Source organism: Miscanthus floridulus, chromosome 11, assembly GCF_019320115.1.
Source record: "Miscanthus floridulus cultivar M001 chromosome 11, ASM1932011v1, whole genome shotgun sequence".
NCBI classification, from domain to species: domain Eukaryota; kingdom Viridiplantae; phylum Streptophyta; class Magnoliopsida; order Poales; family Poaceae; genus Miscanthus; species Miscanthus floridulus.
In genome coordinates this window covers 98,428,101-98,449,026 of record NC_089590.1, presented here as the reverse complement: position 1 = coordinate 98,449,026, position 20,926 = coordinate 98,428,101, and the positions used below count along the sequence as shown (strand labels likewise).

At 43.8% G+C, this 20,926-nt stretch overlaps 3 protein-coding genes and 1 pseudogene across 3 annotated transcripts; all 4 read left to right on the top strand.

Moving 5' to 3' along the window:
* Positions 1-1,033: 1,033 nt before the first annotated feature.
* LOC136492785 (probable receptor-like protein kinase At1g49730) lies at positions 1,034-6,758 on the top strand. Its single transcript, XM_066488804.1, has 9 exons — positions 1,034-1,204; positions 1,647-2,198; positions 2,289-2,567; positions 2,874-3,135; positions 3,214-3,266; positions 3,353-3,420; positions 4,853-4,942; positions 5,024-5,108; positions 5,370-6,758. Exons 1-9 carry the CDS (start codon positions 1,084-1,086, stop codon positions 5,900-5,902), a joined length of 2,043 nt encoding a protein of 680 aa, XP_066344901.1. The 5' UTR covers positions 1,034-1,083; the 3' UTR covers positions 5,903-6,758.
* Positions 6,759-7,181: 423 nt separating this feature from the next.
* On the top strand, positions 7,182-9,243 carry LOC136492791 (uncharacterized). Its single transcript, XM_066488810.1, has 2 exons — positions 7,182-8,384; positions 8,509-9,243. The coding sequence occupies exons 1-2, from the start codon at positions 7,707-7,709 to the stop codon at positions 8,818-8,820; spliced, it is 990 nt and encodes a 329-aa protein (XP_066344907.1). The 5' UTR covers positions 7,182-7,706; the 3' UTR covers positions 8,821-9,243.
* A 2,421-nt stretch (positions 9,244-11,664) lies between these two features.
* LOC136492792 (ASI1-immunoprecipitated protein 1-like) lies at positions 11,665-15,168 on the top strand. Its single transcript, XM_066488811.1, has 3 exons — positions 11,665-12,003; positions 13,425-13,891; positions 14,741-15,168. The coding sequence occupies exons 2-3, from the start codon at positions 13,436-13,438 to the stop codon at positions 14,888-14,890; spliced, it is 606 nt and encodes a 201-aa protein (XP_066344908.1). The 5' UTR covers positions 11,665-12,003; positions 13,425-13,435; the 3' UTR covers positions 14,891-15,168.
* Positions 15,169-15,487: 319 nt separating this feature from the next.
* LOC136492793 (pathogenesis-related thaumatin-like protein 3.5) lies at positions 15,488-20,013 on the top strand (annotated as a pseudogene).
* Positions 20,014-20,926: the final 913 nt, after the last annotated feature.

Here is a 20,926-nt window from a genome sequence, read left to right as displayed (position 1 = left end):
TTTTTTTTAAACAAAGCGAATGAGCAGCTACTTAGACATCGATTCCTCTTAAAAGACAACAATCCTTGTCTGACGAAGATCTCCACAACCACAGCATCCAATCTCCGACATATGACAAGCCCACTTTAGAAGTTAGTACAGTGTATTGCTCTCCTGCAAGGTACTCTAAACGTGCCCAATAGATTGCTCCGAAAATAACTTACAAAAGAGTGTAATTTTTTAATGTCACAGTATTTCTACGGAGTTAAAAAGACCAACAAAACTTCCGCATCAACTTCCAATAATGATCACCCAAATAAATTGTGTGCAAATGGTTGGTTGGAATTTGATGGTAGACACTTTTTTTCGGAAAAAGAAGAAGAAGAAGAAAACAGACATGGGCCCTGTTTAGATTGTAAATTTTTGCAATCTGGATACTGTAGCACGTTTCGTTTATATTTGACAAACTTTGTCTAATCATGGACTAACTAGGCTCAAAAGATTCGTCTCGTGATTTACAATCAAACTGTGCAATTAGTTATTTTTTTTACCTACATTTAATGCTCCATGCATGCGTCCAAAAATTGATGTGATAGAGAAAGTGAAAAAACTTGAATTTTGGAGGTGATCTAAACAAGGCCATGATACGTCAAGCAGGAGTAGCAGTACTATTTTTTGTGTAGGGTGTACCTGTGGATGGGTATATCTGTGATTGCTGAACTTGATGTGGAGCAGTGAGCAAGAAAGGCAGCCTCACGTCCTCAGGTGAGCTGTGAATGAGCAATCTGTTCGACTGGCATTAAAATGGCACTGCTGAAAAATACTGCGGCCAGAGCCGGCCAGCCGAACAAGCTGGAGGCTGTGACGGAGGGGAGGGGAGCAGCAGGGCAGGCTGCCGTGCCTAGGGTGGTGGGCGACGCTACAGAACCCCAGGGGAGGGCCCCGGGTGAGCCACCACACGACATCCACCACCCGCGGTCTACTCTACCGCTCGTACTCCGGAAGCAACGCCAAAAACAAAATCGTTGTCGCTCGCCACAGCCGATCCAAAAACCCTCTTCGTCCCCTTCCCCACCCCACTCCACTCCACTCCGCCGCTTCCAAATGCCGGCGCTGCTGCCCTTCCGCCGCCGGTCCTCCCCCATTCCCTTGCTACTGCTCTTATCGCTCTTCGCCTCCTCCCCTCTCTTCCTCTCCCCGAGCCCCGCAGCAACCGCCGTCGGAGGTCAGCCCCTTCCTTCTCTCCTCATCTATTGCGTTGCGTATATATAATGAATAAATCGCATTATTTGTGATCCCCTCGTGATAGTGTTGGTTCCGTCATGTTTGGGGATCAGAGTGCAATGGTTATTGTAGGATGTATATGATCTACATAGTGATTCTCGCTTGCTTTTCCATGCTACTCGTATGTTGTCTCTGATTTGATTCATCTATACGATGAGCTTGCTATGAGCTCCTATGCTGGACGATGAACGGCACCTTTGCAGGAAAAACCGCACATTTTACCCCTCTCGCTGACCTTGTAGTTGATTCAATGCGGATTGCCCAACGGAGGCAATCAGGCAGTGGGGCACTAAACATTGATTTTACCCAATTTGTGCGTGTCCTATACCTTACCTGTCATTAGGCCCTTACTAAAAGCAGTGATTTCCTTTTTTCTTCCACAGATTGCCCTCTGGATTTTAGCTGGGCAAACTTCACACTAGCTGCGGCCGCCTGCTCTGATCCGACCCAGCGGGCGGCGTGCTGCCGCTACATCAATGCGTTCGTTGCCATTTCCATTGCTCGCTACGCCAACGCCACGGGCAGGCTGGGGGTCCCTCCTGCCTTTGCTGAGATCTGTCTCGGCTCCGTGTCCGAGACGTTCAAGCTGCGGGGCATCCCCACCGATGCCGATGTCTTCTGCGGGCTGGGACCCAAGATACGGGTTTCGTATCAGTGCGCTGGGCGGGATACCGTGCTGGAGATGATGCAGTCCCCAAACTTCAACGACGTTATCGGGAGCTGCAGGGGCCCTTTGTCGCTGGATATCACCTGTAAGACTTGCTTGAATTATGGCATCGTGTACCTCCATCGCCTCATCGGTTCAGACGATAATGTTGGCCTGAGCGTGTGCCGCAACGCGGTTTTTGTAACGCTTGCGACTCAAGAGGGTATTCTTTCATACGAAGATATCGTCAAGTGCTTCTTTGGTGTCCAGGGAATCACCACATTTCCAGGTATTGTTACTGTTATACTGCATTTTGACTATGTTCAATTCTTGACCACCCACACCCTGTGATTTTTGTCTAACTCTGGGAGCACACCAGGACCAGCATCTGTCACATCTACCCCAGCATCCTCTCCAAATGTCACTGTTGATTCTCCGGCTCCAAATATCAAGAGTCTTCCACAGAAACATCAGCAACACTACAGGATTACAGTTATTCCAGGGATAGGAATTGGTGTTATATTGCTTGCTGTGCTGCTGCAAATCTTCTTAGTGGTCCTGATTCGTAGAAAGAGCAGGGAATTGAAGAATGCTGAATTTCCTGCTCGGAATCTAGATAACACATTTCACCACAATCAATCCTGGAGATGCCCCGATGGTTTGTGAACATGCTTCCTTTCTACATAAGCTATGATTGCCTGTGCGTTCGCTGTCTCATCATTCATGTATATTGTAAACTGATAAGCTCATTATTTTCCAGTTCTTATGAAATGTTTCCATAGGCATCAAGCTTGTTGCAGGAAGCACTAACAAATAATAACAAAAACTGTTTGTTATATCTAATATTGAGCATTGACTGATCAACTTTTGCTGAACCTATTGTATGGTAGAGAAAGAAAAAACAAGCAGACTGTCTTATTTTACCTTTGTCTTTGATCCAAACCACTCTGTTTACCTTGTTCAGGCCAATCACCAATGTTCCAAAGGTACAGCTACAAAGAAACAATGAAAGCAACGGATAATTTCAGCACAGTTATTGGAAAGGGAGGATTTGGAACTGTCTGTAAAGCTCAATTCAATGATGGCTCTATAGCTGCGGTGAAAAGGATGGACAAGGTTTCAAAACAAGCTGAAGAAGAGTTCTGTAGAGAAATGGAACTCTTGGCTAGGTTGCATCATCGCCATCTCGTGACCCTCAAGGGCTTCTGTATTGAAAAGAAAGAAAGGTAATGTTCTTTCCTTATCATCATTGCGTATTCTAAGTAATATGTAGTGACATGAGGGCTTACATTTGAACCTTTCAGGTTTCTTGTGTATGAATACATGGCGAACGGAAGTCTAAAAGATCACCTGCACTGTGTGTTCTCATTTGTTTCAAATCTTGTCTATGTGCAAAACATATATTTGAACTTCTCTTATGTGTTCTTATTTGAAATACTGCAGCATCTGGAAGGAAGCCGTTAAGCTGGCAGACAAGGCTACAGATTGCAATGGACATGGCCAATGCTCTGGTAAGTTCGCCACTGCAAATTGAACTGCTACATGCATTGTATTTTGTTCGTGCTTTAGTCAAAACACTGGAAAGTATTCTTTATGCCTTTAGTGTTCAGCTAATCACGGCTCAAGTTGTCTATCAACGTGTTTTAGTAACTACAGTATTTGACTTGTTTTATCTAATTGGGTTTATCTTGAAGCTCAAAACTCTTTTCCTTAGTTTCTTTGTTGTTGCTTGCTTGATGTTAACTATACCCACTAAAATGGCATACAGCATCTGGAATAAAAGCATCGAGCTAGGAGACTAGACTACAGTTCGCACTGAATTTCTCATGAGAACAACATAACTAACCATGGCCAGTAGCATCAAATCTAGCTGCGCATCTCTCCTCCCTCTTTTCACCAAGAGCAATCATCCAGGTCCAGACCATCAATATAAATGCCATTAAGTTGCTGAGATGCCCTATCACTGTATCGAATCCTGGACAGTAGTTTAAGATATTTCTGGGTGATGCCCCATATCTGGAAATCCTATTTGAAAATCAATAAAAGAATTAATTCCTTGGTGTGCGCACACTGTACTATATGAAGCATTTTGCACCCCTTCGCAAAGAATGGTCCTTGTTTTGAAAATTGAATCAATAATTGTCACTGTTATGTGATAGTGCTGCCTCCTCGCCCCCCCCCCCCCCCCCCCCCCCCCCCCCCACCACCACCACCACCAAAAAAAAAAAAACTGGTTTGATCCATAATACTAGCTGTGACACTCCAGTAGCATTCAGAAATTAGTATTGGCCAATCTTTAAAAAAAAATGGAAAACGAGTTCAGCCTTTTTAAATCATCTGATGGATACAGTTCCAGTTAATTATTACAAGGTTTCATTTGAATGAGATAACAAAAGTGGCACTAGGCTTAGCCACTTATCCTATGACTAAATCGCCACCCGTTGTTGGCACGACCTCCATAGCTATCTCCTGAACTGGAACCAATAGCTCCCCCTACCTTCTGAAAGTTAGCCATCCTTATACTTTACTAATATGGGACATGCACATCTTTTATGGTTATATCAATGTAAGGTTTGCTGAGTAGAATCATAGACACATATTTTCCAGCTCATATATGTGCTCTGCTGCAATATTATTTTAAGCTATTGTGTTTTCCCTGAGGTTCTGAAGAAGTATAAGGGTAGTTTTGTGGTATTGAAGGGATGATAGCATTTACTGGTGCTGCATTTTCAACTCTATTTGTCTTTTTGAGACTTCCTTGGACCATACTTCATGCTTCACAGTTGGAACTGCAGCCTGCATCATGCATTCTATCCTGGAGTTCTGTGAGCTACGTTTCATTGGTTCCTTTTATAAATGATTGTGTGTGAACAACTTCATTTTATATGAATTGCACAGTTGCACTGCATTTTTTTGGGTGATTTCCATGTCCTCTTGTTTCAGGAGTATCTTCATTTCTTTTGTAACCCTCCACTCTGCCATAGAGACATCAAATCGAGCAATATTCTTTTGGATGAGCATTTTGTTGCAAAGGTATGGTCTTGTGATGCACCGTTGTAACCTTTATAAGTCATGGTTAATGCTTGCTGAAGTTTTCCTCACTCTTCTACTTAGGTTGCTGATTTTGGCCTTGCACATGCATCAAGAACTGGAGCGATCAGCTTTGAAGCTGTGAACACGGATATACGAGGAACCCCAGGTGAGCTCTTGCAATGTGAATCAGTTAGAGAAACTATAGAACAGAACAGTTTACTTTCTTGCTCAGTTAGTTGTCCTCAAAATCTACATAAGAAATGGAACAGCGTTGATAGGTAATGCATTGCAGCTTAGGTGAAAAATAAGTACTCCTTACCACTGTGACTTCAGTACTTTAGTGAACACACATCCAGGAAAGGCTGCAGACTAGCTATTGATAACTGATAAGCTCGCTCATCTGTCTCTTATAATGAATCAACTGCAGGGTACATGGACCCTGAATATGTGGTTACTCAAGAGTTGACAGAGAAGAGTGATATATACAGCTACGGCGTGCTTCTTTTGGAGCTTGTGACTGGACGGAGAGCAATACAAGACAACAAGAACTTGGTTGAGTGGGCACAGATGCACCTTTTGTCTGGAGTGATCTCTCCTGAAATTGTAGACCCAAGGATCAGGGCTGCTGTTGACATGGACCAGCTGCATCTCGTGGTCGGCATTGTGCAATGGTGCACCCAGAGAGAAGGGCAGCAGAGGCCATCCATCAGGCAGGTTTTGAGGATGCTCTCAGAGAGGCTGGATCCGGGGAACGGCAGCTTTGGTGAGGGCATGGAAGACGCAGAGGGGGGCTTTTATCCCAGGAGCAGCAAGTGTGGCACCCATCACCGGAACGAGCTGGTCCCTTACAGCTGTGACATGAGGTCCCTGCATTCCTCATCGAGCACGACCAGGTCTTACTGCAGCCGCAGCATGCTGCTTGAGAGTGGGCAGACTCAATCTCCCCCAGAAACCCTGTGATGAAGAGTGCTTTCTGTTTGGACACGGCCCGCAAAAATGTTGGCCTGCTCATGATAATGTCAGGGTATGTGTCGGTGGTGGGAGTACATGATGCACTTGCAGTCTTCTGGTGAGAATTCAGTTTTGAGGCAGCAACATTTGCCACAGGAACTAGCTTGCGTGATGTAAAGGCAACTAGTTGGCATGTGGCAGGAATCTCAAAAAGAAAAACAGAAGTAGTGTAATGTGTATGCTAGCTGAGGCGAAGTCAGTCAGAAGCTGGGTCTGGGAGCGAAAGCCTGGTTGATCCCGCTGGATGGAAGTGGAACCAGACGAATGCACGTCTGTATTGCATGGTTTTGCAGAGACTGTTTGAGAAGGCAAGACATCAAGGTTTTGCACTCTTTACTCAACTGTTGTTGTATTGGCATGCCGGTGTGGTTTCTTTTCTTGCCCCCTGATTGCAGTTGGATAAATCTCGTTTTATTGGCGGTTTTTTGTGTGTGTCGGTGAATGGGTGTAGTGCGTGTTGGGCCACGTGGGGATGGGAGAGATTCCATGCATCATCGTAGGCAACTTGTTGGTGATTACTGCTTTTTTATTTGTTTGGTTGTTAACTTGTTATATTATATCATGTGTCTGTGTGTGGGTGGGAAGTGGTAGGTGCAGTTTTTTTTTGGTTTTATTTTGTAAGAAAAAGAAATTGTGAAGTGGTGATTGGAAGGAACAAGTGGCAGTGAGTGAGCAACACATGTTCCATGTGGTTGTTGGTCATGTCCCTCTCGAGTTTTGATTTTTGAGTTTTGACTGGGATCTGTAAATTGCTTCAGTTGACTAACAACCATGTTCACTTCAGTTGACTAACAACCATGTTGTGTAAATTCAGAGCCATTTAAACCGTTCCAAAATGGCATATATGGAACGGACAAAATCTGAAGACATAGCTGCATTTGCATATAGGTAGAAATAGAAAAGAAAAGGAAATGCAGGTCTATATTTTACAGGTGAATTCTTTCAACCGAAATGCAGATAGTCCAGGTAGTCAGGTGAGTCTGAATTTTTTGTAAACTGTCAATGCCCTGTTCGTTTGGCTGAAGTACCGTTGGCTGATTTGTTGTGAGAGAAAAATATTGTTCGTTGGCGTAAATGTACAGTTCCTTTTCTGGAGTAGGGAGGGAAAGAGAAGATGCAAAACCCAAGCGGGTCGGGTGGATAGAAGGTGGCTGGCAGGTGGGTGGTGGTGGCTTTGCTGGACCGACAGACACAGGAGGACTGGGCAGCCAGCCGCAGGTGAACTGGCGAGGCTAGTCTGTCTCGCAACCGACGAATCCGGCACACATGCTGCTGGTGGTGCTTGCCGAAATGCCGAGCAGTGGATGCATATCACTCGCTCACTCTGCTCCTAGCTGCTTGCACTGCCAGTGAAGTGATCCCGATCCGTGCAGCTTCCTTGGTAGCTGCTCTGCTCACTCCACCGACGATTTCAGTTGAGCCAACTAACACTCGCTTTCGCCCTTTCTCCTGCCTGCCATTGTCTTTGCTTTCTTTCTCTCTTTCTTTCTTTAATAATCCAATCGATCCGCGTACGCCTTGCCGATCCCGCTTATTACTCCACCTACTAGTTAATACTCCTCTCCTCTCCAACTAGGAGTGGTTAGTTAAGGCCACCCTATGCAGCAGGCAGATCAAGCACAAAGGCAGGAGCTCTCAGCTTCTACCATTGTTGCCTGCACTGCATTTGCTAGGATCTTAGCTCTTCAGTTGCAGTGCATCCCATCCCAGCAGCCTGTGGTCGTGCCGTCGTGGTGAGAGCCGGCCGGCCAAGATGCCGCACGCCAAGACGGACTCGGAGGTGACGAGCCTGGCGCCGTCGTCGCCGCCGCGGTCGCCGCCACGGACCCGCGGGGCCGTGTACTACGTGCAGAGCCCGTCCCGAGACTCGCACGACGGCGAGACGAAGACAGCGACGTCCGTGCACTCCACCCCCGCGCTGAGCCCCATGGCGTCGCCGCGGCACTCGCACTCGTCCGTGGGCAGGGACTCCTCCTCCAGCCGCTTCTCGGGGCACCACAAGCGCAAGGCCGACAAGGGACACGGCAGCAGCAACAAGGGCGCGCCGGGCGGCAAGGGGTGGCAGGAGATCGGCGTGATCGAGGAGGAGGGCTTCCTGGACGACGAGGAGGAGCACACCCGGATCGTGCCCCGCAAGTGCTACTACTTCCTCGTCTTCGTGCTCGGCTTCGTGGCGCTCTTCTCCTTCTTCGCGCTCGTGCTGTGGGGCGCCAGCAGGTCGCAGAAGCCGCACATCGTGATGAAGAGCATCCGCTTCGACAACTTCATCATCCAGGCCGGCACCGACGCGTCGCTCGTGCCCACCGACATGGCCACCACCAACTCCACCGTCAAGTTCACCTACCGCAACAAGGGCACCTTCTTCGGGATCCACGTCACCGCCGACCCGTTCCAGCTCTCCTACAGCCAGCTCACGCTCGCGTCCGGAGACGTAAGTGAACCCCCCATCGATCTTGCACCAGATTTCGGAAATTTGGATCCAAGATGGATTCAAAATTTTTCTTTTTGTTTGCGCATGCCTTGCCATTCATCCATAATTTATCTGTCTTGTGCAGCTGAACAAGTTCTACCAGGCTCGCAGCAGCAGCCGCACCGTGAGCGTCGCCGTGGTCGGGAACAAGGTGCCGCTGTACGGCGGTGGGCCGACGCTGACGGCAGCGCCGGGGGCCGGCGGCAAGGGGGCGCAGGCGAGCACCACGGTGGCGTCGGTGCCCATGGTGCTGAGGACGACGCTGCACTCGCGGGCCTACGTGCTGGGCGCGCTGGTGAAGCCCAAGTTCACGCTCGCCGTCGAGTGCAGGGTGCTCATGAACCCCAGCAAGCAGAACAAGCCAATCTCGCTCGAGAAGGCCTGCCACTACTCATAATTAAATTAAGCACATGAATGAATATATCGGCCACGTTCCTTCTCCTTCTCCCTCTTCTTCTTCGTCTTCAATCTTCATTCTTCTTGGTCCGGTCCTCAGCTGCTCAACACAGGAAACTATAAAACTCTACAATATCCTTCCTCAACATCACCATGGCCATGCATCTCTCCAGCTCCCAATTGTACTGTAATGGAGTATTGATTTTTTTTTTTTTTGCTTTGCCAATTCTTTCTTGTCTTTTCTTCCTCTCTCTCTTCTGTGTATTAATTATCTTTGTTAATTTCTTCTTCATTTTTGTGGATCGTCATCATATACATATAATATGACAATATGGGATCAATGAATCAATCAATATATGGGATGGGATGGGATGGCTGTGAAGCGAGTATCCTCCCATCCATGATCCATCCCCATTCCATTCCATGCAAATTTCCAATTGGATGCTGCGCTGGATCGCCAGGGTGAGAATATGTTCATGACATCGAGATCCCTCTACACATGAAACCGTATACACGATGTAGGAGTACAATTCATTGCTCTTTGTCTGTACGTACGTGCAGGTACAGTTACAGTACTCTTGTGTTAGCTACACTCCAGCTATTGCTGTACACAGAGTAGCTGCTGGCGGTTACAGATTGATTAGTGAGCCTGAATTGCCTTGCAATGCGGATGGATTGACTTGCATTGCCTACCAACAGCATATAGCAACATACAACGCAAGCAAGCGCTGTACACCTTCCTTCTCTACTAACATCATACAATACAATCATTGTTGGAGACTGACTACTCTCTCTATTCTAAATTATACAGTAAATTGTTTATAATTTTTTAATAGTATCTAGGTATAATAACATATATAGAAGATAAAAAAAGATTAAAACGACTAACAATTTACTACTCCTACACCGGAAGGCTACTTGGTAGCTGCATGCTGGATGCAGTGGATGAGCTGTGCTGTGCGCGTACCTACATCTACATGGATGTGGTCCAGTCCGCATCAAACGATCCATCATGCATGTGCGACTGTCACCATCCCAACCAATATCATAGCTGTCCCTCAGTCGTTCCCCCTTTCCTATTGCTACAGTACATAATAGAAAGGTCAACAATCGCCTTGCATTGGCATCGTACTCAGGCCTGGTTTAGTTGGTGAAATTTTTGGTGAAATGGTACTGTTAGTGTCCAATCATAGTCTAATTAGGCTTAAAAGATTCGTCTCGTGAATTTCGTCTAAACTGTGTAATTAGTTTTATTTTTTATTTATATTTAATGCTTCATGCATGCGTCAAAGATTTGATATGACGGGGAATCTTGAAATTTTTTGCAAAATGAAGTGCAACTAAACTGGGCGTAACTAAAAAGCGTCTCTCATTTTGAACAAACTTGTACCAATTCGCCTTTGATTTTGCTCCCTTCATTTTAAGACGTTTTGATCTTTTTTTTATATAGTTTCTATTATGCATTTAGATGCATAATAAGAACCATGTATCTAGAAAAGTCAAAATGTCTAACAGTTTGGAAATAGAGAGAGTTCTCCTGTTGCTCTAATAAGTGCCTAGTCCAAAAATAAACAAAGGTCACAAAAGCTTAACTTGCTCTTCCGTTGACAATCGGAGTTGACCTCCGGCACAACTTGCACTGCTTTCTCTGCCTTTTTTTTTTCCATTCCTTGGCGCTTCCTTACTGAAAGACCGTAGAAAACCAAGCTCTCTCCACATACTTACAAATTACCCCTCGTTGGTGTAAAAAAGAGTTTACCCAAAATACCACAGACCTTGAGCTAGTTTTTCTTATATAAATAAGACATAAATGGATAATTTAGATTGGGATAATTTTTACAACAGAGAACACAAATGATTTGGATGCATATTTTTGGGGTTATTTTAGTCCATTTAATTAATGATGATGCTAGGTAATTTATCAAATGCCTTGGACGAGTTAGCAGGTGGAAAATTTAGATTTAAACTCAAAAGATCACTCTAAATTATGGAATGCCCCAAGGAAATGAAAAATTATGAGTGCAATATTGACGATTAATAGGCTGCTACTGATTTAAATCTTAGTGTTATATAAGCCAAATCTTTTATGAACATATCTTCGTAAAAAAGATGTAACAACAATGGCAAAAACATGGGTATTACAATGATCGTCACAGCACAGGTTGTAATTCCTTTTTAAGGAGTAACAAAATAGTTATACTCTGTGATGATCATATCATTTATTAAAAAAGGGAGCTTCTATGGGAATTTTGATGAAAAATAGCTGCATTATTGGCATAACTTGAAGAAAAAGACCTCCATTGGTCGGGCATGAGAGAGGAACTATTTCTTACATCCTATATTGCCATAGTACTAGGCTAGCAGGGTTGTGACAGGTTCACTACCATTTATGGTTCATGCCGCAATAGCTTATCACTGTCGGTTTGTACCATGGCTGAGGTTCCATTTCACTGCCGGTGATAGGTTTGATTTATTGTCAGGTCGTGGCTTAAACTGGTAGCGATTGAAAGGCACAGTATATAACACTGCCGATTTGTATCCTCCTCGGTTCTTTTTTTTTTGGGTGGGGTTGGGTGGGGGGAGGGCTGGAACGGGCAGCGTTGCCGCTTCGCTGCCGGTTGCAGCTAAACCAGCGGTATTGGGCCGTACTATTTATCAACGTGTACTGTAGAATATAGTTTTTTTTGAGTGGACAAAAATGAAAATATAGTTAAAATAACAGGCTATTCGCGAATTGAGCCCAAAACAGTAGCCTCCTGCGGCTCTACCGTCCGTCTCCGTCGGCCCAACAAATGCCCCAGTGGCCCAACCTGTCCAATTCCCCCCATCCGCAGTCCGCTCGCCGTACCGACGCCCCCTCTGCTCTGCGTGCGCGACTCCCGGTCCGGTCGGCCTGACGGCGCTTCTCCCTCCCGACTCGCGTTCCTGCGTTCCAAACCCTATTTCCGTCGTGACGCGGCGGCGGACCGGCAGCTCTCCGCTCAGCTTGTCTTGGGCGGCTGCCGCGCCGCACACCTGCTGGCAGCGGCTGGGCGGTCCGGCAGCGCCGCAGCAGCCAGGGGCATCGTCGCGCTCGCACCCACCGAGGCCGGCATCGGCGTCCACGCGGCAGTGCGGCACCGATCCACTGTCCCACCCCGCCGAGGAGGCCGGAGCGCCGAGAAGCCGTCTGCATCCTCCGAAGGTAAGCACCAATCCCCAGCCCTAAATTCACAAGGCCGAGCTCTGTTTGGTGGGAAGGGCAACACGTTCTGTTCTAGATGCGAATCTGCTCCATTCGCATGGTCAGGATTGTCTAAATGCACATCTGGCACTGTATCGTCTTGTTCTTTTGAACTGATGAATGTGTGGAAGACTGGAACCGTATATTCTACAGCATTTCCTATCACGTGTGTCAGAAATATTATATATACCATTTTGTCATCTCCATGACCTTTACTGGATGCGCCCCTGGTTTACTGGATTGTTCATTGGATTATACTGAATCGCGTATTCGACTTCTTGTCTGGCGATACCGTAATATCAAAATCTAAGGATATTTCAAGTGTGGATTTGATAAGGCTTCAACTCCAACGTGGTAACTTTATTGATGATGATAATGGTACAAGCAAATATAGCCAAAGGGTCTCTAGCCTAGTGGTCACAGGAGCCTTAGGAGCACCTTAGGTCCTAGGTTTGACTCCCATGGGAGCGAATTTAAACAGGCTGTGTTCCTGAGTTATACGTGTAAGCACCTGAGTTGCTTTCAGCGAGATGCACATGGCCGCATACATGTGTCCTGGGTGCTTGATGGCATGTCCAGGGCAGCCGGCCTTCAGGGTGTTTCTCAGCCTGCACGTGAGATGCTTCTTCTTAATGCAATGATGCGGGAGGTAGTCTTTCTTTGCAGGTTGACTTTATATATATATATATATATATATATATATATAGATAGATAGATAGATAGATAGATAGATAGATAGATAGATATATAGATATGAGCAAATATAACAGGTTCAGAGGCTGTGAGGTCTCCATTAAGCTTGTTGAAACAAATAAAAGTGTTCGTTATGATTTTCTGTGCTTGATTCTTAAATTGATTTTGGAGATAACAACTACTGAAAAGAGTATTCTATGCAATTAGTCCATCTACCTAGGAATTAGTTGAGAAATAGTATAATAAGTGATAAGTTATTGAATGACTGTTTAGTCACATTTATTGAACAAGATGTTTTCTCCAAGGATTTGAATAGTACTTTTCGAAAATATTGCTGTTTACTGAATTGTGGTTTGCTGGTTCTAATAAAATTTATATCTGCATACTAAATGCTTGGCAAATTATAGTTGCACACCGAAGTCAATGTTGGATTATTATTGTCTAGATACACCCTGCTTCCTTGCTTAAAAATCCTAGCCCGCCACCTAATGACCAACATGCAAGAAAAACAGATTTGCTATGTCAACGATACAAAAATATATTGTATGTGTATGTTTGTCACATTTCAACTTTGAACCCTATTTTGCTTTTGTATACTGTTCTCCTGAATTTTCTTATGTATACTGGCTACGCCTTGCATGGAACGTTATAGATTGGAGTGACCAAGTGTCGTACCTTATATTCAACAGGTTGCCCTTCAATGGAGACTTCCAAAGAGCAGGCTTCCAAGGACTATGCTGATTTCGAGGAGAAAGTTAAGAGGACGATATATATTGACCAGCTTTCTCCTCAAGTAAAGGAATCGGCCATCAAAGCTGCTCTTGCACAGTGTGCAAATGTTGTCAGTGTGGAGTTCATCGTCAACTACACAATCCCATATGAAATCCCTTGTGCCGCATTGGTGGAATTGAATGATGATGTGCAGGCTAAGGCTGCTGTAGACTTGATGAATGATTTCCCATTCATAATTGGTGGAATGCCAAGGCCTGTAAAAGCTACACATGCCAAGCCTGAGATGTTTCACGATCGCCCTCCTTGCCCTGGCCTTAAAAAAGATTTCTGTTGGGTAAAACAAGGAGATAAGGACTATGAAGCGATGCAGAAATTGAAAAACCTTGCAAAGAGGCAGGAATCTGAGAACATGGCTCTGATAAAGGTAAATGTTTAGTTGTCTTGTGACTGCTCTGGGAAAACTGTCTTTGTGCCTGCCCTTTTTCAGTGTATGGTTGATGATGTGTTATTTGATCTTTTGTGTTGTACTCCCTCCATTCTGAATCATAAGACGCTTTGTCTTTTCTAGATTTACTATATATCTAGACTAGACATAGTGTATAGCTAAGTGCATGGCAAAAGCAATGTATATGAAAAAGCCAAAACATCTTATGATTTGGAATGGAGGGAGTACATTCGGTTAGCATAAAAATGTTGGTTTTACTGGCTGCTATGTTATTTTCATGGTTAGACCAAACATGAAACAGTGAGACCCCTAGTGCTTTCCATTTATAATCCTTTATTTTCAGAAGTGGAAAAGTTCCTTCCATGAATCTTAAATGTAATATAACAATTGGGAACTTAATATCCATTCCATAGGTGATATTAACCTTGAGTTTTAATGGCACAAAAAGATATGCTTATTTTGTTCTCATGCTATCAATTAGCTGTTTGTGGGGGCGCCTCAAAGGAAGAGGAGACTATACAAGAGTAATTGTGACTAGGTGTGGATCACTTGTTAAAAGTATGCAAATTCATATTGGATAGCCAAGTGCATATGCACTATTGCACATTGCACTGCATCTATCATAGTTTACCAATACTGGTGGCCTGTCTCCTATAAATACTTCACACTCTCGTCAGATTGGTGAGTGTCCAAGTACTGTATCTGTGCTTTAACTACAATATTGATTGTTATTGTGGTGTTGATGCTGCTACTTTGATGTTTCATTGAGAATATTATATTATACATGATAGTGCTTATGTGGAGCTGTTTTTATTTTTTTCTGTCCAGAAACTGTTGGAAGAGGAGAAGGAACTAGCGAATCGGCAGCAGGAGTTACTCGATGGAAACTGCAAGAAGTACGACATGCTGGAAACTCTGGTGCAAAACGGAACCATGAAGAACCTTGCTCAACGCTACGGAATAAACTTGGACAACTGACGAGTCATTCGTGTCCTTTTTCCTAGAGCGATGGCAACTGGTGTGATGATGGAATAGTACATTGATGATACTCCAAATCACATCGTCGTGGGTTAGTTTTGGTCCGGTAGCTGGACCCTCTGGTGTAAAAACTGCCCCAAAGTCCCAGCTTAGTTAGCAGCTGTTGCGCCGAAGTGTAACCATTTTGTTTCTATGGTAGTTAAACTGGAAGTATCAGCTGCTGTCTCGTGTGTATATATTTCCACGTGAAATCCGATTACCTTTATTTATTGTGTCCAGGCACCAAAGGTTAGTTATTTTCTTGTGTTCCAGAGAAAGATTTTCTTGGGTCATTTTCCTGTGAGTTTTGCAGGTTTCGTTTCTGATCGATTTTCTTCAGTCCCGGTTTAGCACGTTTCACATGTTACTGATGGATCTTTATCCAGAATATGTTATTTTGTAATATACGTTGATAGCTGGAAAAAGATGCCTGCTAGAAATCGTTCGACGGTAAAACGACAACTCAAAATCGTCGTCCAGCCGGAAAACGATCTGTAGAAGCTGTCTACTGTACCGATGAAACGACTTCAAAATTTGGGCCAACCTGAAACACGAAATGTCAAAATCGTCCGCGACTTTGAACACGGGGGTCGCATTCCTATCCGCGGACCACATCTGCTGGAGCGGGTGGCGTGCGGGCGTGAGGCGGACGGAGAAAGCGCGGGGCGGGAGGCAGGCGGATACGGAGTCGCAGGCGTCCGGGTCCGGCGGGCTGCTGCGGCGTCTTGGGCGGCGGTGCGGCCGATCGAGCTGCGGGCCCGTGCGACCAGCAGGTGAAGTTTTCATATATATATTTTTTTTCTAAAAAAAAAACTAGTCTAATACTTAAGCACACGGTTCTACGCTGGTTTATAGGCCCTAGTACGTGTGTGTAGGTTATAACTTGATTTATCTTTTTTATGTAAAGTTAGTGTTTGTACTAGTGAATACTATGCTTTAAGTTATTATTTTTAACTAGCTTAATTTTGTATGTAAGGCTATTTTTGTACTGGCGCAGCCACAGCTAGCTTCATCTTTTTTTTATTCGGAATTTGGTCCAGTAAATAAGCCTTAGGTCTATATGCTTTATAATTTGTGTTTACCATAGCTACTTGTAAGGTTGTTATGATTGGATTTTTTTACCCTACTTTATAATGATTTGGAAAGTAAAAATTTTGTGTATGTCATAGCTGTTTGTAGGCTAGTTTTGATTTAGTTTAACATGATGAGTATGTTGATTTGACTTGGGAATGGTGAAAACAAATGGTAACTAGTGGAATGCTTACGGGCCTTTTTTGGAATTAACCTTTATTCGGTGAGGGTCCAACACTATGCAGTGCTGGCTCATGAGCATCCGTAATACACACCTCTGTGGCTGTTAGAGCGCGTTGGTTCAACAGGAATACTACATAAGGTCTACCACATTAGGTTTGACACAAATTTTGATGCATAGCATAAATAAACCAACATGAATTATGCATTAATTTGCACATCCATATCTGTGATCTGCCATGCCATTTCTATGACCGCATCAGTTAATTGTTTAAGGACTGGGCAGTTTTGAACTGTTAACAATATTAGATAAAATTTTAAACTTATTTTTCCTAGTAAACGATATTATGTTATTTCTGTAGTTGAGTAGACCCAAGGTGTGTGTGTGTGTATATATATATGTTATTTTGTAGCCAGCTACAGGGTAGTAGTTATATATACATATATATTTGTAAATTTTAATTAAAATGTATTAATAAAAAATTCAACAGTTGGCGCATAGATAGAAACCACATGAGTCATGCATGGACTCCAATATCCAATGAACCCCTACTCCTCTAGGGACGATGGTATATTATTACATGTATATAAAATAGTTTGGATTGTTAATGTAGCCTTTCTCTTGGTGATTGTGCTAACAAACATGATTTTGGATGGATTCACAGAGAAGTGACTATACAGTATAAGAGGAAAGCCTGGTGAGCTACATCATATCTATGCTGGTCATATCATGTGAATTGTGATTCTGATTGAGTTGACTGACGAGATGCTGAAAGCATGAAGCCAACAACGGAGCTACTAGTATTGGAATCGGAATCGGAATCGGGTGAGAGTAATGAGACATGAGGAGGAGGGATGGACGATAATGAGGATGTGGAACGAGCAAGGAAGGAACAACTGAAAGAGCATGGTTTGCTTCTGTTGCTGTACAAGAAGAAGATGAGTCTGCCATGCAAGCCAAGCCAAGGTTTTTACCTTCCTTGCTGCTGTGGAGAAGAGAGCCTCCCTATCACGTACGTATTCTCTTCCTCCCTATGGAGTATGGTATTAAACCCGAGCTCTGTCCAGGTATCTGGCTTTCGTTTCCATGCACATCGCACCACGTTAAACAGCCATGGAGAAGAGAGCTTCCCTGCCTCTGCTGGCTCTCCTCCTCTGCTTCCTACTGTCAGGTACTGCTAGTTACTGTACATTCTTCTTTTCTTTCTTGGAAAAAAAATGAAGTGCTCTCTCACTTTTCCCTGCCTGCCGAAAGCTCAGGAGTTGAATGAATGCCCCCCCTCTTTTTCCTTTTCCTTTGCCTTGGCCTTTTTCAGTTTGCAGTACTACCCCATTTGCTCCCTGTGGAAAGGGAAAGACATGTATCAGAGTTGTCTCTGGTCGTGTCTATTGCACTTTGAGATTGCCACCATTTTGTTTTGTCACATCAATTTTTTTTTTGTTTTTGTAATCTATGAAACTGCCAGTACATATTGCTATGTACTGCCTCCTATAAAACATACAATTCTAGGTTTTAGTTAAGTCAAACTTGTTTAAATTTAACTAAGTTTACAAAATAATTCGTCCTATTGGCTGGAACCTATCAACCCGGCTTATCAGTCATGGTACAGTTTTTTTTCTCTCACAACAAAACAACATCAACTGACTTATCAGCCGCAAAAACCATCAGTCGAACCACTCGATATTATTAACATTTATGACTCCAAATTGCTATACTGTGAAAATATATATTCATTGATTACTCTAATATACTTATTAGCATTATAAATGCGAGTACTTTTTTGTATAGATTTGGTGAAATGTAAAATTGTTTGGCTTCTTGAAAAGCAAGAATTGCATCCACGGAGTGAGTATTTTGCATCACATTGGATTGAAAAAAAACAATGTGCAAACTGATTCATCGTGTTTCTTCGACTTGGTGGGGTCAGTTTACCAAATTGTTACTGTACTTCTCTTAATCTTATAAGTAATAAGATAATACAAGATAACAAGATGTCAGTTAATTAAATATGGACTCCTATATTAATACTACTAGGAATATGTACTTATGATGAGACAAAAAAAAAATTGCATGCATGCAGGCGCGGCGCGGCGTGCTGAGTCGGCCCGCGTGTTCACGATCATCAACCAGTGCAAGACGGTGATCTGGCCGGCGGTGACACCCGGCGAGAGCTTCGGCGGCGGCGGGTTCGCGCTGCGTCCGGGGCAGTCGATGATGTTCACGGCGCCGGTGGGGTGGTCGGGCCGCATCTGGGGCCGCACGGACTGCAACTTCGACGCGGGCGGGAACGGGTCGTGCGCCACGGGCTCCTGCGGCAGCGCGCTCAACTGCTCAAGTGCGGGTCGTCGGGCGCGACGCCGGCCAGCCTGGCCGAGTTCACGCTGGCGTCCGTGGACTACTACGACGTGAACACGCCTACGACGATCCCACCAGCATCTTCACCTGCTCAGACGCCGACTACGTCATCACATTCTGCTCCAAGTCTCCAACAGGTATATATACTCCTATATTATAGGTTCAATCTTGCTTGCTGCAAATCAATCCCCATCTCCATGCCAACTAAACTTATATATGTGCTCTGCTGCATGTAACGCCTGCATGCTGTTCTCATCTGAACATGCAGTGTTGCTGAACCTTATCCTTTCACCGACCTCTGAAATTGCATACACACTTTCCTTACACTGCCAAGGAATCTGATTCCAACTTGACGCAGGTGTCATGTGCATTTGCATAGCGACGACATGGAATCGTAGCAATCATATATAGGGTACTATCTAGAGTGTTCACAAAAAAAGAGAGTACTATCTAGAGATGCCACAGCGAAACAATGCAAAGCTCCCCTCTGCACTGTTTTTATATATCTGAAACTGTTGTCTGATGTGCTGCTTGCTTTTGTAATTTTTTCGATCGATTAGAAATTTGGTTATGATAACAAGCGGCATTATAGTTTGTTGCCTGCATTCTGAAGATGTTATCACTTGGCTGTGTTTATTTTTTTCTCCTAAACTTTAGCCTCTGTCACATCGGATACTTACACATACATGGAGTATTAAATATAGACTAATTACGAAACTTAATGCATCGATTGAGACTAATTTGCGAGATAAAATTTTTAATCCTAATTAATCCATGATTTAACAATGTGGTGTTACAGTAAACATGGGCTAATGATGGATTAATTATGCTTAATAAATTTGTCTCGTAGATTACTGAGGGCTTGTGTAATTTGTTTTATTATTACTATTCAAACACTCAATGTGACATCCCTATGTGCCACCCGATATGACACCTCTAAACTTTAGCCCCTGGATTTAAACACCCCCTGTCACAACATGTGTTTGCCGGTTTTTGCTCCCAATTAGTCCCAAGTAGTAGTATGATTAACTGATAAATCCCGTTGTTGCATTGATTATTTCTGTTTTTCAGGAAGCAATCAGTGTGCTCGTACCACAACAACCAGCTTGTCTGCAGTGACTCGAGCAGATCTTTGGCGATCAGCATGTCCAAGCTTATGCTCGTGCTGCTCCTCAGCCTTTTGGCTTTCCAGTTTTCAGTGTAAGCTAGCTGGGAGGATCGATCGACCAAGGAGCAGCTAGCCGGCTGCCGGCCTGAATGCCTGATGCAGTATATATTATTGCTGCTAACTGTTTTTCTTCTCTTGCAATATTGTCCTCCTCGCTCGCTCCTCTCATCTGATTCTAACTTTCTGATCGATCGAGGAACAAAAGTACAGCAGACAGGTGATTTTATTTGTTTGTCAAATACGTACAGCAGGCACACTCTCTCAAACTGATGAGACGAGACACACACACACGTAGTACATGTGAACATATATTTTATTACTATATATTAGTGATTCTTGACAAGCATTGAGACAGCATAATAAGTGATTCTTCTTTGCTTGCTCCTTTCTCCCTTTTTACCATGCATGTAGGAGTAATAGGCATGTGGTTCAGTCACTGCAAGTGCAGACAGCAGCACTGCACCAGGCCACATGCATGATTGCAATCATTTTTAGAAAAAGGAATATATTAATATCACAACTTCTACATCAACTAATGCATATAGCTGTTCCTTATTACAAGCATAAGCATAAAGGTCCACGCAATCTCAAAAACAAAGTTTCGAGTCAAAGAAGAACAAGGTAAAGTTTCCCAAAGCAACATCTAAAATGCAATTCTGTTACTGAATCTCCAACCGTTTTTTGCAAACACCTATATTGCGGTTGTCTCAATCTTCCTACATCCCATCTTCATCATTTAGCGATCCTCCTCCTTTTGTAGTAGGGACCAGAACCTAATCCAGTAAGTCCTCCTAAAGATAACCTGCAAATAAGATGGTGCTAGGATCTTATCAAAAACTATGTCATTCCGGGTCAACCATATTACCCAACAAAAAGCACTTGCACCCACAAGAATCTTATATTTCAGTTTCCTATTTAACCCATCTAACCAGTCCGTAAACATATTGTGTATACTAGTTGGAGGTATTAAATTAAAGGAAACATGAATAGTTCACCACACAAATTTAGCAAAATGACAATCAAAGAGTAAATGTTGTATGGACTCCTCAGAGGAACAGAAACAACACTTTCTATCTCCTTGCCACTGTCGTCTTGCTAAATTGTTTTTCGGTAAGATTACTTCCTTATACAAATACCACAAAAATACCTTGATTTTAAGAGGTAGTTTCAGTTTCTATATTAATGTGTTATATGGTATAGCTTCGGATCCTAATAAGGCTCT

What these genes read in the sequence shown, in the direction of transcription:
- LOC136492785 (XM_066488804.1), top strand. Translation starts at nt 1,084, where the DNA reads ATGCCGGCGCTGCTGCCCTTCCGCCGCCGGTCCTCCCCCATTCCCTTG. An exon ending in GGGAATCACCACATTTCCAG is followed by an intron (nt 2,199 to 2,288) that starts GTATTGTTACTG and finishes GGAGCACACCAG; the next exon opens with GACCAGCATCTGTCACATCT. An exon ending in ATCCTGGAGATGCCCCGATG is followed by an intron (nt 2,568 to 2,873) that starts GTTTGTGAACAT and finishes TACCTTGTTCAG; the next exon opens with GCCAATCACCAATGTTCCAA.
- LOC136492791 (XM_066488810.1), top strand. Translation starts at nt 7,707, where the DNA reads ATGCCGCACGCCAAGACGGACTCGGAGGTGACGAGCCTGGCGCCGTCG. An exon ending in TCACGCTCGCGTCCGGAGAC is followed by an intron (nt 8,385 to 8,508) that starts GTAAGTGAACCC and finishes TGTCTTGTGCAG; the next exon opens with CTGAACAAGTTCTACCAGGC.
- LOC136492792 (XM_066488811.1), top strand. Translation starts at nt 13,436, where the DNA reads ATGGAGACTTCCAAAGAGCAGGCTTCCAAGGACTATGCTGATTTCGAG. An exon ending in AGAACATGGCTCTGATAAAG is followed by an intron (nt 13,892 to 14,740) that starts GTAAATGTTTAG and finishes TTTTCTGTCCAG; the next exon opens with AAACTGTTGGAAGAGGAGAA.